This window comes from Podarcis pityusensis (genome assembly GCF_964106645.2).
Source record: "Podarcis pityusensis genome assembly, chromosome: 1".
Classification (NCBI taxonomy): Eukaryota; Metazoa; Chordata; class Lepidosauria; order Squamata; family Lacertidae; genus Podarcis; species Podarcis pityusensis.
In genome coordinates, this window is record NC_138028.1 from 30,839,551 (window position 1) to 30,855,993 (window position 16,443).

Genomic DNA, 16,443 nt, shown 5'->3' on the forward strand with positions numbered 1-16,443 from the left:
TGTCATCCAGAGAACCTAAAAGCTAACATAATAATATGAAAGAGTGACCAGTAGAGGGAAAGAAGGGAAGCCCAAATATCATATGGCCTCTGCTGAAAAATCAGCTGCCTTTGGCCTTCCTTCATTGCCACCTACTTGTAGTTATTCCATCAGACCACCTGAACTGTAAATTTAGGTGTTGGTGCTTGAAATTTCTTTTTTGCTCTTCCCATCCCAGCCCTTTTTTCCTTATGTGTTATGTCTTTAGATTGTAAGTCTGAGGACAGAGACTTTCTTACTAGTGATTCTTGTGAGCTGCCCTGGAGCCCTTTCAGCTAAAAAGTGGGCTAAACATGTTTTAAATGGCTAAAATCCTTTAAATAAATAAATAATAGTTAAGTCGTTGGCAATGGAGTAAAAAATAGTTAAAGCTATGACCCCAAAAATAAATAGAGGAAAATTTAGAGAGGTGAAGCTGAAGTAAACTAATTTTTGATAACTAGGATGAATTAGTGAAAGGGAAGATGTATGATTTTCATCCCTTCCATTTATCCTTCTTACAGCTGCGATCTGAACAAAGCTTGAAGCCAAGAAAAGCTAAGCATAAGGACAATGGGAATGAAAAGAATGCTACCCTGAAAGTAAGCTGAGGAGTGACGATCAGCTGTTAATTATCTGGGTGCCACATATTCCAAAAATATAGTACTGTACATGTATATTACCCTCACTTGTGGCAATCAGAAAGAAACTGAGCAGGAAGAGAAGAGTCCCGCCTTCATAGCCAAGTACCCTTGCCCTGGGGCAGACCTCCATGCCAAGGTTTTTTCCAGCATCTTATCTCTAGAAGGTTCATAATGCTGCTCTGTGCAGCTGCAGAACTAATATGTACAGCAGCACAGAGACCTCAGAGAAGAAAGTTAACCAAGTGCCCAAGTAGATGTCACCCACCATAAACGAAAGCCATGGTGATAACATTCTGTCACCTCTCTTCCCACCCATCACTTGAGCTATTGTTGTTAACTCAGAATACATGGCCAAAAGTGGCTCTTGGAACTCACTGCACTCTACCTAACTCTCTGGCAACTAATATCCCTTATTACCTTGGAAAACTAACTGCTCATTAGTGCCTGGAAATCTGAGGTTGCAGGGTCAGGCCTCAAACCGCTGAGAGATATAAGCTTCCTGCTTTACCTCCCATTGAGGCCCCAGGCTGACAAAGCCAAGACTTGAGGCTGCAAAAGACAGCTGGCCACAAAACTGTGCCATCCCGCAATAATGGGCTCAGAACTATTTCAGAAGAGGTGGAGGTACAACTGGAGCTGCCGACACAGGTTTCTCCAGTATGGTAAAGCCAATACACAGGCAGTGCAAGTTGTGCTGCTGTAGTTGCAAGTAGGTATTTGACCGCAGGAGTGGATAAGCCCCACTGAGTCAAAAGCCATGGATTGCTATCCATCCCTTAAGGCTACAGTCATGTGGCTATGCCCTGTGGTGACCCAGGAACAACTTGCCTTAATGCTCCTTGACTCTGATGGACAATCCTTCTAGAGAAACAGTTCATAAAAAGCTGCCTTCAGTCGTCAGACCACTGGCCCACTTAGCTCAGGAATGTCTACTCTGACTGGCAGCGACTCTCCAGTGGTTGAGACCGGGGCTTTCCCAGTCCTACCGTGGGATCCTGGAGATTGAACATGATACCATTTCTAACACAGAGCTAAGATCATTCTCCAAATACTGTGTGGTTAAAGCTTCCTCAGGGAATAAACATAATTGGTGGCTACGGAATATGCAAGGAAGGCCATAAAAAAGGATATTTTCCTCTAGTGAGGGTGGCACTGGGTAGTACAGCAAAAAGCAGAGAATGAGTAAGATGAATTTAGGGCGAAGGAACTATAGCCAACCAAAGCTGTGACTTCTGGAAAACCCTTGGTTCTGGAAACCTTAGTACACAAAAAACCTTATCTGTTTTCTCAGAAGCAATTCCTACTACTGTGCTCAATGGGCCTTACTCACTGTTGTGTTTAGGATCACAGCCATTCCTTTGTCTGGGGCTTAAAATGGGAACAGAGAGGAAGGGTGTTTTCATAGAAACTGCACAGCTTCTCCCACGCTAGGATTCTTCTGGTTAATGAGAAGATGTGGCAGCTGCAATGTTTGCCATGTCAAGAGCATGTGGCCAGAGAACAGAGAGTGTCTGGGCCAGTGCAAGCAGTGAAGGATAGTGGACAGTAGAGCAGTTACAGTAGCTCAGCAACGATCTGATGAGGGATGAAACAACAACAGAAGGCTGCATACTTTAAATTCAGAGGGATAAAAAGTGTGAGGCCACTGAATAAGTCACCCAATTGGGGCGGGGGGAGGTGTTCACTTACAAACTGAAGTTCTGCTTATAAAAATGTATTATTGGAGGACAGGGAGGTGTCTCGTTTTAGTTCTGCTTTGTGTGAGAACTGAATAGTTTGGGTGGGGGATTGGTGGGGGCCATAAAGGCACAAATATACCACCCCTTATCTGATGTTCCTACAAATTTAAAAACACAGGAATAGAAAAACACAGGAATAGAAACAAACAGCAAGCAACATAGGAAGTGAGGATCTGCCAGAAGAATTAGCACTTTCTAGATGTAGGCCAATGCTTAGAAAATGGACAGATGAATACAAGTAGCTTCAGTAATCCAGTGTTGCTCAACTTTCCATGATCTTAGTTACATGTTTTGATGCCTGTGCAAAATTCATCTTCGTGCCTGACAGACTTCCAATAGGACCCATGACCCAGCAGCACAAGAAATTCACTGAACTCTGTAATTCAGTGTCCAAGGGCAGGACCAGTATGCTTGGAGTAAGTTTGACATAATCAACCTCTTACATCACATTTTTAGAAGCACCGGGGACTTACAGAAGTAACAAATGAAATATTATTGAAACTCTAAATAGGGGAGAGAGGAATCTTCAGATTCAAAAAGAACACGAATCTCCCATAATTCAGTCAATAGGTCTGTTTGGAGCATAGCCTCCAGGCCACTTCTGGAGTCTTCACACCTCAGAATTACTTTTCAAACAGTTTACTAACAAACCTTGGTCACAGACCAAATCAGCAGCCCCAAATATGTCTCCCTTTTCATTAGATTCAGGATTGAAAACTTTTTGTTTTCATTTCTCTGCTTCAGAGCAGTTATTTCATGAGCTCGATTTCATAAACTGAAACAGCACTAGAAAATACACCTATGATATGGTGCACCACCTCCACATACTAGGAACATTTATTATTGCTAATTCATTTACAGAACTTTCAAAAATACATGCATGCACACAATTTGGACAGGCTTATTCTCTACTGAAGCAATGTATTCTTTTGAATATTCAGGAAAAGGAAGATCCTATTCTGTACAAATAGTAATAAGAAGGTAAAGGACCCCTGACAGTTAAGTCCAGTCACGAACAACTCTGGGGTTGCAGCGCTCATCTTGCTTTACTGGCCAAGGGAGCCGACGTTTGTCCGCAGACAGTTTTTCCGGGTCATGTGGCCAGCATGACTAAGCCGCTTCTGGCGAAACCAGAGCAGCACACGGAAACACCGTTTACCTTCCCGCCAGAGCGGTACTTATTTATCTACTTGCACTTTGACATGCTTTCAAACTGCTAGGTTGGCAGCAGCTGGGATCGAGCAGCAGGAGCTCACCCCATCGTGGGGATTTGAACCACCGACCTTCCGATCGGCAAGCCCAAGGCTCAATGGTTTACACCACAGCACCAACCACGTCCCTACAAATAGTAATACTGTAGAGCTCAAATAAACTCTTGAAAACGTAAAGAGATAAAAAAAAAAGTGAAAACTCAACTTAAAAAGTTGTGTAAATTCTGCCTTTCTTGCTTTTCTACACACTCTCCCTCTCCACTGAGAACACACAAAAATGTTCAGGCTACAAGAGCAGAAGAGAAATCTGCCTGCCATCTCAGAGGCAGACAGCCCAAAAGGCTTTGTCTTTCCCATTGGCCAAGTGCTTCAGACAGTTGGCTTGCCTCGTTCCTAAGCAGATAGGGAAGACGCTTCCCTTTTAGAAGACTTTCCATGGAAGAGAAAAGGGATTCTGAATTTTACTATCAGAAAAAAATACAGCCCATTTTCAGCTGATACTGTTACCTAATCTGCACCATCTCAGCACTGAATAAATATCAAAAGCTTATTCTCAGGTTTCATTGTGGAATCAAATGGCACCTCCCATCTATTATACCTGTTCAAACTGCAGCTACATTTCAGTCACTGCCTTGCAAACTAGTAATATTGAAAAGCATTTCCACACACTGTATTAGTATTCTCAGTCTAATGTTGTTAACTTACCTCACTGTCAAAGATGCAGGCCTGATGTCACCGGTGTGTGTTTGAAAGGCCCAAAATGAGTTTCCTTGGTTGAGAGGTGATCGGTAACTGGGAGAAGTTACATTTCCTCTGTTTATAGCTCCACTCATCAGATTCAAATTTGTTAACTAAAAACAAACAAGAAAAAAAGGGAAAGCACTTTATGAGACTTGACGAAGTTTGGATTATAATATATTTGAGTGAAGGTATTTTCATTGTCTAATACATGGCTGCTGTTGGACCACAACTCTCAGCATCCCTGACTACTGGCAATGCTGGCTGGGGTTACTGGGAATCAATAATACCTTGAAGGCCACAGGTGCCCAATCCCTAATCCAAGAGATACTGTCTCTATATGTTGATAGTCAATGGGGTGTAGGGCAGGGTAGTGGAAAGGTAGTTGTATTTAAGTCTGGGAAGACCCTGGGTCAAATCTCCATTCATCCACAAAGCTTACTGGATGACTTTGAGCCGGGCACTGACTTTCAAGTTATCCTACCTTGAGATTGGGTGGGGGATGGGGGGCCATGTATACTACCTTGAATTCCACTGAGAAAGGACAGGATGAAAATGCAGCAACAAAAGAAAATATTTATAAATATGGCATCGTTGTTCTTTGGAGTTAATCCCTTTCCTTTCATCACTGTAATGGTTAAGATGAATGACACAAATAGTCTATGAACTGAACTGTGTTTTCTTCAATTCTGATCCAACCCCACCCTGTCCCAAGAGCTCAGGACTTGTTGCAACATTATTCAAAACCAGAGCATAAAAACAAAAACAAAAGATAAAGCTCCCAAAGCATCAATGGAGTAAAGATAAGTCTTGTGTTAATAGACACCATGGTTTTGACCCACCTCTGCAATGCTTCATCTTAGATGAACCTCTGGAGAAAATAAAAAAAATCACTAAGAGCCAAGTAGCTACAAATATTGCCTCTCAGCATTCTTCTGCCATTATAAAGACAGTAAGAGTTAGGTGGACTCTTGGTGAGATTCAGTATGTTTGAAGATAATCCACAACATTAAGACTCCAAAAGGACAATAGTGTGATTTTGAAGAGCTCTCTCTCTCTCTCTCTCTCTCTCTCTCTCTCTCTCTCTCTCCTGGGATATCCCTGCTAAACTCTTCTGACACCTTCTTACTTCTACTTTGTTGGTGCAAATATTCTGCCACCTATTGTGCAGCCACTGTATCAACACATAAATGAAAGATGCAAACTTAACCAAAACCCAACTAGCAAGCTCTGGTGACATTTATTTGTTTGTTTCTTTAGTCGCTTTATCTTGCCCTAGGCAACCCAAATTTATATTACGAGATTATGAGCAGCTCTAGTTGGAACTAGGAGATCAAAAAGTCAGCTCAGAAAATGCCCTGCCCAACTCCCGCTAAAACATAACAAAAAAAAAGCAAAGATTTTTTGAAAATCTGAAAGCAGCATTAAAATGTGCACTTTGCAAATGTAATCAAACTGAAGAATTTGTATTTTCATAGTGCAGAATTTGTGCATTTGTGGCTGCACATAAGCCTGTAATGCGTAAGATTTGATTTCCAGTAAAGAAGTGCTGCATGAAGACAGCTAAAATAAGATCTCTCCCCCAGCATCAATGTGCATTTAGTCAGCTGTTTCACCACTCTATCCTATTCCCCCCATCTGTGCTACCTTGTTGCATTTTCCCTCCAATATCAAAACACCGTTTATTTTAAAGTTGTCTTTCCAAGTAAGGCAGGTGTGTAAACAGTTGAGTGTGGCGGGTAAGGACATTTCACACATTCCATGTAGACAGGTGTTTAAATTACAGCAGAATTAAATACAGGCAATGGATTCAAAGGAGAGCACACAAGGCATATTTGAACCAGCCCACCAGCTTCGTTCATTTTGATAGTTACTCCTCCGTGCCCTGATTTGTTTCAGCTGCTATAATTAGCCTGCCAGCTTGGTGGATTCCTTGGGTAGCCCGTAATACTTAAGCATCTGTACAGCAGCTCTGCTTTGAGTTATCTGATAGTGACAGTCTTTCCCATTCAGTTAATGAACTTTCAGACTGTCATAGATATATGACGACATCACTCCCCTGCCCTCCTTCTTTTTTATTAAAAAAAAATGCCAACAGGTCTTTTTAATTGCAATTCTTAAATCACAAATAAGGAACAAAGTAGAAAACTCCTGAACAAATGAAGGGGGTTTTTTTACTAGAAAAGTTGGGGGTGGGGTGTAAGGAAGGGAAGGAAAACTGATTGCAGTGTTTCAGGCACATGAAATGAAAGAAACTATGATGATGATGATGATGATGATGATGATGACGACGACGATGAAGAATAAATTAGTTATTTGTTATATGAAGGTCTTGAAAGGACTTACAATACAGCAAGTTTTGGCAGTATGTTAATAATACACAGTATCATCCTAGTCTATCAAAAGTCTGGATAAAAGGGCAAGTCTTTAGCAGGTGCTGAAAAGATGTCAAAGCAGGCACTGGCCAGCCCTTGCTCGGGAGAACAATCCATAGATGAAGAGCCACAACCGAAAAGTGCCTCTTCCTTGTCCCTGTCCTGCCCCCTCAGCCTCACTAAGAGGAGGGACCCAGAGAGGGGCCTAAGATGAAGATCTAAGAGTCCAGGTAGGTTGAAGTTGAGAGAGGTATTCCAGATGATATTGGGGTCCTGACCTGTAACTGTCAAAACCTGCACTTTGAATTGGGCTCAGAAGCATAGAGGCAGCCAGTAAAGTTCAAACAGAATTGGTGTTATGTGGTCTGTTTGCCTCGAACTTGTCAACAGCTGGACATTCTGCATTAATTGAAGCTTCTGAACAGGTTGCAAAAGCAGCCCCACATAAACACATTGCAACAATCCAACACTGATTGGTTTACAATCCAACTGGGCTGTAGTTTGGATTATAGTAGTCAAGTTATCCTTGTCCAGATACGGTCACAGTTAGGCAAACAGGCTAAGCTGATGTAAGGCACTCTGTGTCACCGAGAACCCTCAAACCCACATCCAGTGCTTCTCATCTCTCATGGCCAATCTTTCAAGGCAAGTTAACATTTATGGCCAATAATGGGGGCAGAGGAGAGGGTATAACTGCACTGGTGCACTATTCCCTGGCCTTAAGACTTGTGGTATCTAATTGTGGATAGGGGGCCTCTTGGGGAGGAAAAAAGGCCATTCTGTTGTCGACTGAGGCTCATTTTCAGCCACACCCATACAGTACAGATCTACCCTTAGGCAAGTTCATTTCATGCATACATTTGTATTTACAGCTATAAGCCAGAGGAAAATGAGAGCAAAGACTAAAGGGCTAGAGAGGTGTGAAATCTGTGTGTGTACCAAAGTTGATCTGGCTAAAGGCCCATGACATTCCTTCCCTGCTTGCTGAGCTTACCAGCTTACAGGATATGCACATGCATAAAAAGCATAAGTGTTCTAGTCTCCAGAAAACGTTCCAGACAAAGACCTGCCAAAGACATTCCTGGGAAACCTGACAAACTTGCAGATTCGTTTGTAGTTTCTCCAGCGTATGCATCCATTTAACAATAAAAAAAAAAGTAGTTTGTGCTGCAGTGGATGGTTACTTGCCTCTTGCCGGTACTGAAAAGTCAGGCTCTGAATTAAGTACTCTCAGCTTCAAAACTTCTCAGTGGGAGCTATTTCAATAGGGCATAGATGTGCCAAACGTTTGATGATCATGGAATAATCCTTCCCACAACAAAAGTTCCTTGAAGCTCAGCTTGGTTCAACTGGCGGCCTCCTTCAAATCACAAGGTCCATTCCAACTGCACAAAAGCTGCTGCAGCTGGAATACAGCAGGAATGGTGGTGCTCCAAAGACACCTTTCTTCTTTTAAAGCCCTGGTCTTCAGCTGGTAGGTCATGACCTAGAAATGGGTCATGCCCTGACTTCAGGTGGGTCATATTCACCAAGTTAAAAAGTCACAAAGTACAGAGAAGAAGAAAGACAGTGGGGAGGGTGTCAGGCAGGGAAGGAGAAACATGGGGATCCCCTCAATAAATAAAGTAAGTCTCAAGTTCCAGGTTGCAGTGAAATACCGCACTTGGGTCTGAAAACTTTGAAATTACTTTTCTAAAGATAAATTTCCTAACATGAGACATCTTACTGAAGTTGCTGCAAGCCAGTATTAGTGGAATCACATAATTCAGCAAAGAAGAATGACAAAAATGTAAAGCCAAAACAATGTAGAAGAAAACAAAGCACTTTGGGATGCCATTAAAAATGACTTCTCTCATCCAAGAGATTAAATCATTTCAGCATAGACTATGTTATTCACCTGCCTCCTTCATTTTATAGCCATTGGTCCAATCTCCACCCAGAATGTGCTGGTCAGACAAAATCACACTGTAAAACTATAGGTCAGGTTCTGAAATAACGGGTACCTAGCAGAAGGCTGTTACTGTAAACCCACAGCAGTGGGTTATTTGCACTCCATATAGTTCTATGAGGAATGACCAGTTCCTCTAATTATCTCCCTACCAGAATGAAAGCATGTGAATATTTTAAATACTTAATTGCTTTTTACTGATAATTTCATTGTTTCATTCTTTCTGCAAACTCTGAGATTTTATTACAATCAAGCAGTATATAGATGTTGTGAAATAAAATAAATAAAATAAAACTTGAAAGGAATATGTGCTCATCGTCCTAGGGATAGATCATCACATTTGCAGGGAACCTGGCTTCAATATTTGAGCACTGGCTGGCTTAGATAAGAAAGATACATCTCATTCCCTCACTTGGGTGGTCTGGTTTTATGCCTGTGATCAAACTCTCTGGAAGGAAGAGCTGGAACTGTTCCTAGTGATAGCCAGCCCTAAATTCTCACACATTTGTTCATGGACAAGGGCAGCCAGTGCTCCTACTAAATTCTCCCTTCTCTTTATCAAGTTATGTCAATTCAACACAGCCTATTTGCCATCTATGACCACCAAGCACAGCAGATTGGAAGACAATAGGAACAGGCCACTGCTTCTTGCCCCCAACACATACATAAAAGTACCATAAATACCTTACACAGATCCGATACTGCAGCACAGCATATTGTGCAGAAAGGATAGGTAATTAAAAAAAGAAAAGAATCTGCACCCCCAAATGCATATCACCTCAAGTCTTACTCAGCAAAAAGGGAGGTAGCTTATTAAACAGTTGTTGTTAATTAATGAAGGGAGGTAGTTTATTAAACAGTTGTTGTTGTTGTTGTTGTTGTTGTTGTTGTTGTTGTTGTTAATTAATTAATTAATTAAATTTTGAACCAAAAATTTTATTGGCTTTGACCAACTAGAGACCAGAAGACTAGGATCATTAATGGACAGTCTAGGACTGAAGCTGAAAACGATGAAACGTTACTTCCAAACTGTTCAGTCACAACTACTTCAATAGCCTTCTATACAGAAAACCCTATCTTGTCTAAAAGGAGGAAAAATAGAAAACGGAAGGAGTGAAAGGAAGGAGAAGGAACAGACTCGTTAGCACAGAAAAACAGAAGCAAGAGCACTTTAGCAGATCCACCACCAGTTCCAGGCAAGCAGACTAGCCTTCAGGAATGGTAACTCTTTTCCATATTAAGTTGCACATTCTTGTGGGCACCTAATTCCATAACCGCTACCAAATACCAGTGCTAAGCAATCGCCTTAGTTGCCTTTATTCCTATTTGTAATATAGTAACTCAGATCATGGTTAATTTCTACCTCTACAAGCAATATATACTTGACAGTGATACAAATAAGTGGCTGCAAAGCCTTGCTTGCTGTCTTACTTCTTGTTGTAATTAGGATCTCAGTCTTGGAAACTGTTTAATCACATAACAAGTATAACTACTACGCTGCTTCACCACACTAGAAAGGAGAACTCCCCCCACCCGAGAGTTGTGAAGATGCCACTGCTGCTGCCTCACACCATCCCTTCTATTTTAGCTGCTACATCTATCCTCTCAAAACAGTAGTTTCTTCATTTCCTCCAGAAGGATCTTTTGCCCAGACAGGGGAGATCCAAGGCTGTTTGAGCAAGTTGCCTGCTGCTTTAAAAAAATAGGTCCACCTATTGGGAAGGTCAGGTTGGTGTGGGGGAACTATAGGAGTTCTTTCTGCTCCTACTTCATCTGCATGAATGTAGGAGGAGCAGAGAGTAAATCAGGGAGAGTAAAGCTTCCTGTGACCTGGCTAACCATACTAAATCATGGTGGAAGAGAACCCCCTCCCTCCCTTATTCGCAGTTTCAACAGTTGGTAGACTCTCCTTTATCCACAAGTCCCAACTGCGCAAACAAACCTCAATAATTTTATTATTCGTTTTCATGACAGCAGAATTAAAGATCAGATATTTGGGTATTTCATCACAGTCTGCTCTACTATTGTTTTCTTTTGAGCTGTGCCTCTGGCAGAACTGCATCTACATTTTAGATGTAATGCTTCCAGTATCCTCTGGTGTAAGTCTAATTCAAAAAGAAATTATTTCCCTACAACATTTTGCCCTTGACAAGACCCCTTACGGACCGAGCGAGAACATAATGAGCATTTTAAAGTGATGCGATCAGGTATTGCCCAAGATCCATTAAAAACCATTAACTAGCGAAAACATTCTGTCCAAGCTCTCTCTCACTCATGCACAGACTTCGTTCCATAGAAGACTGCTGCCACTGTACCTGCTGTGTAAGGAGACTGATGTGACTGGAAGGAGAGTACTTCCTGGCTGCCTGCTTCTCTGCCAGTCTCTGCAGTTCTGTTGTAACAAGACCATGACTGTACTGCTTGCTCTCAGAAGAGGAGTCATCCCCATCCTTGTTAACTCTGGCAGATCCACCACGCTGTTTGCTTGGGCTGTGACTCCTTGAATCTGCTAAAGATGGTGAAAAAAATTACTTTGCAAGACTTTGTACTAGTCGGTAAAGAATCTGCCTTGTGTGTCTGAAAATGGCAAGAGACAAACATCTGCACGACCAATTAGAACCACGGTGTTTTCTACAGAACCTACTGATATATTCTCCTCTGAATGGCTGTGTTGCAGTTTCTACTGTTAAATTCTCTGGCTGATTCCAACTTCGCACACCCTTCTTTGTGCACAAAACAGTTTAAATCTCCATTCTTTTTCTTCGTATCCAGAGAAGGCTTAATACAGAACACTATGTTGGCACCCATCTGTCTAAAGAGATAATGGAGTGTGCCTCCGGGAGTGAAGTCAAACATGCATTAGCAGCACCAAAGTGACCTCCCCGGGGCACAAGCCTGGGCAGTGTGTATGGAGGTCCTGGGCTGCCCAGATGACAAGACCCCCCCTCTTGGCCTCACTGATGAGGTCCAAAGGAAAGCACAGTAAACTGTTTGGCACCAGTTTGGCTGCAGGAGTTGCCAGAAGGAGGCATACAAGGCACCATCCAACAATCTTAGGGACTCCACTCCGGATTTGTGTAGAGATTACTCCTTAGCCTTTTCTTCTCCCAAGGAAGAAGGCAGCAGAGGTTTAGGATCAAAGTTTTCCTTCTCCTAGATGGGCTACCTTTCCAGGTTGATGAGCCCTGCCTGCCCCTCACTTCCACCTTCTTCACTGCTGCATCCATTATTGGTCTTGTATGCTCAATCTGCAGGAGTGTGTCTTCACAAGCAGGGAAAGTCCCTAACTCACCAAGGGTTTGAGACCCATCAGCTACCCACACCTAGTTTAGCTGACCAGTTGAAGCTGTTTCCAGTGTGTGGCTACTGTTGCATGCTGACAGATTCTAGGAGCCACAAGTGAGAGCTGTGTGCAAAGTGGGGACCAAAGGTAGACATACTACCTCAGAAGGAGCACAAAGTGTCTCCCACCAGAGGTACTATGCCTCCCTTAACACCCCATACACCTGCCAGAACACTACATCCTACTTATAAAGAACAAATTATAGGAAGGGAAATTTAATTTTCTTGAAAAATGATGACTTGGAAAGCTGTAAAAACCGATAAGCGAAAAAATGAACCAAGAAAAAGTATTCTGGTTTCTAAAGGGAGCCATGGCTAAATATTACCATATTTTTATGTGTATAAGACGCCCCACATGTATAAGATGACCCAGAAACTAAGAAATCAATATTTTAATGACAGAGCGTGATCCATCGGCGCTAGGGGTGGGCATGCACCCGCCAGAATGATGCAGCAGCTCCAACCTGCAGGGCACCCTTGAGTTGTTGAGCAATAGGCAAGCATCAGCCTTGCAAGCGCATTCCAGCAGCTTCTACACGGCAGCCGCTGCTTCTTTTACCCCTGTTCATTCACCATCTGTGTATAAGACGACACCCAATTTTTGACTAATTTGTTTTAGCAAAAAACATCATCTTATATATGGATAATAATAATAATTTATTTATACCCCACCCATCTGGCTGGGCTTCCCCAGCTACTCTGGGCAGCTGCCAACATAATATTAAAAACACAATATATGGGGCATAGTGTAGCAGAGTTATATTTGGAAGACAAAGTTAAACCAGAAGAAAAATCAAAACTCTGAGAAAGAAGATTCAAAGAAAAACCTACCGTTGGATATTTTGAAGAGGTGAAAGATAGGAGTTTGATACAACAGAGTCAAGCTCACCAATACTACCACTGTGGGGTAGTATTGCCACTTCTTGGGAAATCTCAGTCTCATCTGAGCAGACTTTATCTGCATTTCTCAGCTCTGGCACCTATCCCTCAGGACTGCAAGCCTGAAACAGCTAAATCTAGCTAGAGCCTAACATCCCCTTCAACATCTAAAAGGTCACTGGGCCATTTGCAGTTTTATTGTCATCTCATCCTTGTCTAACAAAGCAGAGGTTCTCAAGTTTTTTTTACCCCCAAGGCCTACTTGAGAGGCTGATAATTACTGAGACACACCACTTACAAAAGTGTGATTCAGGGGCAGAATCAGTCCCTGTATGACAGCAAATGCAGGAAGAGCATGGCGTAAACAGCTGGCAATTACTGACATTACTTCCTACTGATATCGAATCCTTCATTGCTAAATTCTCTGCCACAATGTTTAGTAGTGAGGTCTCAGGAAGGCCTCCCCAGGGAGGGCACTTGAAAAGAGAGGAACCATCACAAAAATGTGAATGCAGGAAAGAAGTGCAGAATAGAACACCTAGAAATCGCATTGTTAAGAAAAATGCTGCAGTACTATTTTGAAGTGAGAGAGTTGCAAGCCACCAACATGAAAAGCTACCAAACTTAGAAACTGACAAGGAAAAAGAAACATTGTATGCAAGAAGCTCTCAGGTGCTAGTGGCCCAATTGGCAATTGAAAAGCACCAAGGATGTGAGAATATGCCATACCAAAAATGGCACCAGTCTCCCTATTTAAACCCTTCATGTGTATCATTAGTGACAAAGTTCTCGGACAGCTGAGAGCTATATTGCCTGATAATGTGAGCAGAATAGCTGCTTCACAGTACAAATACAGAATTATTCCAAAGAGCTATTAATCTGAGTCATCCATTCATACTTCAATTCAGGTTACTTTCTGTTGCTGCCCTACACTTTGCCCTAAGCAGTTTCACATGCGTAAACTTTAATCATCACTTCCTGGACTGCCGGGGATCACTGCCAAGCCGTGTCATGTGCCAAAAGCAACCAGATTGGAGAAGCAAAATGATCCTATATTTCTGGAAGTTGCCAAAATAATAATAATAATAATAATAATTTCACACATGTATTATTAATCTAGGACTTAACTAGAGGCCAATTTCTGAATCTGATTAGCTGTATTATTATTTTTAGCAAGCCATAAGTATTTCCCCAAATTTTGCTTGCATAGCCACATTCTGACCCATTGTGCCAATTCGAGCTATTCTGAATACTGCAAGACATTAAAATATTACAATACAGTGCCAGCTAAGCAGTCAGATATGGCTTACCCGCTTTTGCTGAAGCTGGTCGGGACAGTCTCTGGCTGTAGATCTGCAAAGCACTCTGAAAGGAAGAGAAGGGGCTGGCAGTGTAACTGCCAGACCGACAACGGTGTAAGCTTGCATTGTTTGAGGACAGGCGGGGTGTAATTTTTGCTGTGTTAGACCAGATGTCAGGTGCTGTGCTTTGGAGAGAAGGGGAAGGAGTCAGTCTAGAACCAGATGAAAAAGAGAGCCCTGGGCGATGATCAGGCACCTGTGCATTATCTGAGGCAGCAGGATGAGAGGATAGCTGGGAGTTGATGCTTTGTGGAAGGATGGCACTTGGAACAAAGGAAGACGTACTAAGGAGGCTGGGTTGCGGTGCATTCTGTTCATCTTCTGCCGAAGAGGGCATCCCTATTTTTTTTGTAAAAAAAGACATATCCAATCTGATCAGAACATTGAAGTAAAACACAAATTTAGTACAGTGGTACCTTGGTTCTCAAACTTAATTCCTTCTGGAAGTTTGTTCCAAAACCAAAGCGTTCCAAAACCAAGGTCACTTTCCCATAGAAAGTAATGCAAAACAGATTACCGTATTTTTCGCTCTATAGGACGCACTTTTTCCCCTCCAAAAATGAAGGGGAAATGTGTGTGCGTCCTATGGAGCGAATGCAGGCTTCAGGCAGCTATCCGCAAGCCTTCTGAGCATGGCGGGAGTTCCCGCCGGGCTCTGAAGGCTTGCGGGTAGCAGCCTGCAGCCCAGGGAGTGCAGCGCTGCACTCCCCGGGCTTCAGGCAGCTATCCGCAAGCCTTCTGAGCGCGGCGGGAGTTCCCACCAGGCTCCGAAGGTTTGTGGATCGCAGCCTGTTCTGGGGGCTGGGGTCGGGGGAAGCTCGGGCTTCCCCCGTCCCCAGCCCCGCAAGCTCCGGGAGCAGCAGCGAGGTTGCGCGTAATCTTGCCCCCGCTCCTGGACCTGTTCTGGGGGCTGGGGTCGGGGGAAATAATTTTTTTTCTTTATTTCCCCCCCTAAAAACTAGGTGCGCCCTATGGTCCGGTGCGCCCTATGGAGCGAAAAATACAGTAATCTGTTCCAGACTTCTAAAAACAACCCCTAAAACAGCAATTTAACATGAATTTTACTATCTAACAAGACCATTATCCATAAAACAAAAACAATCATCAATGTACTGTACTATAAAATAAGTAAGACAGTACTGTAGATGATAAAAATTGCAATTACAATTCTTTCTTACCTGCACTGATGAAAGTCACTGTTTGGATGGGGGGCTTTTATCCATTTCCACAGTCACATAATCAATCAATTAATAGCTGAACTGGGTTCCACACAGTCACAAAAACAAATTAACCAAAAAAGCCTCAAAAACAAAAAAGCAAAATAGCAAAAACAAAAGCGCCAAACTTAATCCATTCCGGAAGTCCGTTTGACTTCCAAAATGTTCAAAAACCAAGGCACATCTTCTGATTGGTGTGCAGGGCCCCCGGAAACAATAGCCGACAGCCGCATTGGACATTCAGCTTCTGAAAAGCATTCAAAATACTTACTTCCGGGTGTTCAGCGTTTGGGAACCAAGGCGTATGAGTACCAAGGTGTTTGAGAATGAAGGTACCACTATTTTCACAATTACGCTAGAGTAGCCTTTTACAAAATTGTACAGAAGGACAATGGCTGAAATTCAACTGAGTTACTGACTGTGCGGAATGAGATCTGCTTGTGCTATGGAACTCCCCATCTTCCCCCACAAGTCCCACAAATCTGGAAGGTTGAGGGGAAACCCAAAACAGGTTTGGTAGGCCATGTGGGGGGAGAAGAGGGAGGAAAAGTCTTGTTGCGCAAGTAAACCTCATTGTCCCCCACATGCCCCACTTAGCATTATATTGAATTCCATCTGGTGTAAACAAAGGACATGAGATATTATTCAAGGCAGACTACACAACAATTTTCCATAACATGCTTTTTCTACAACTGAATTTTTCAAATGAGTCTTATAAAATGATGACTCTGCTCTATCTCAACTGCCTCTGAATACAAGTAGGGAGAGTGCTGCAGAATTCAGGTCCTGCCTGCAAGCTTCCTACAGGCATCTGGCTGAACAATGTGAGAACAAGATGCTGGACCAGGGCTGATAAGGAATCCAGCAACATCTAAAGGGCCACAAGTTCTCCAACAGTGGACTTGAGTACCTTCCACTCGACTGATCCATTGTTACAGACACCGCAATGGAAATATAGCAAAGAATTCTGA

General features: G+C 42.7%; 1 protein-coding gene across 4 annotated transcripts in view; it reads right to left on the reverse strand.

The window, feature by feature from the left end:
• The window catches only part of TTLL5 (tubulin tyrosine ligase like 5), a 120,846-nt gene that overhangs the window by 36,622 nt on the left and 67,781 nt on the right, over nucleotides 1-16,443 (reverse strand). For 3 of the 4 annotated variants that reach the window (XM_080977671.1, XM_080977670.1, XM_080977668.1), the window contains exons 29-31: nucleotides 14,205-14,594; nucleotides 10,989-11,182; nucleotides 4,318-4,463 (exon numbers count right to left, since the gene is read on the reverse strand). In XM_080977671.1, the coding sequence (XP_080833797.1) occupies nucleotides 4,318-4,463; nucleotides 10,989-11,182; nucleotides 14,205-14,594 (730 nt within the window). The remainder of the gene's footprint in view (nucleotides 1-4,317; nucleotides 4,464-10,988; nucleotides 11,183-14,204; nucleotides 14,595-16,443) is intronic. The other variant, XM_080977669.1, reaches the window with a different exon arrangement.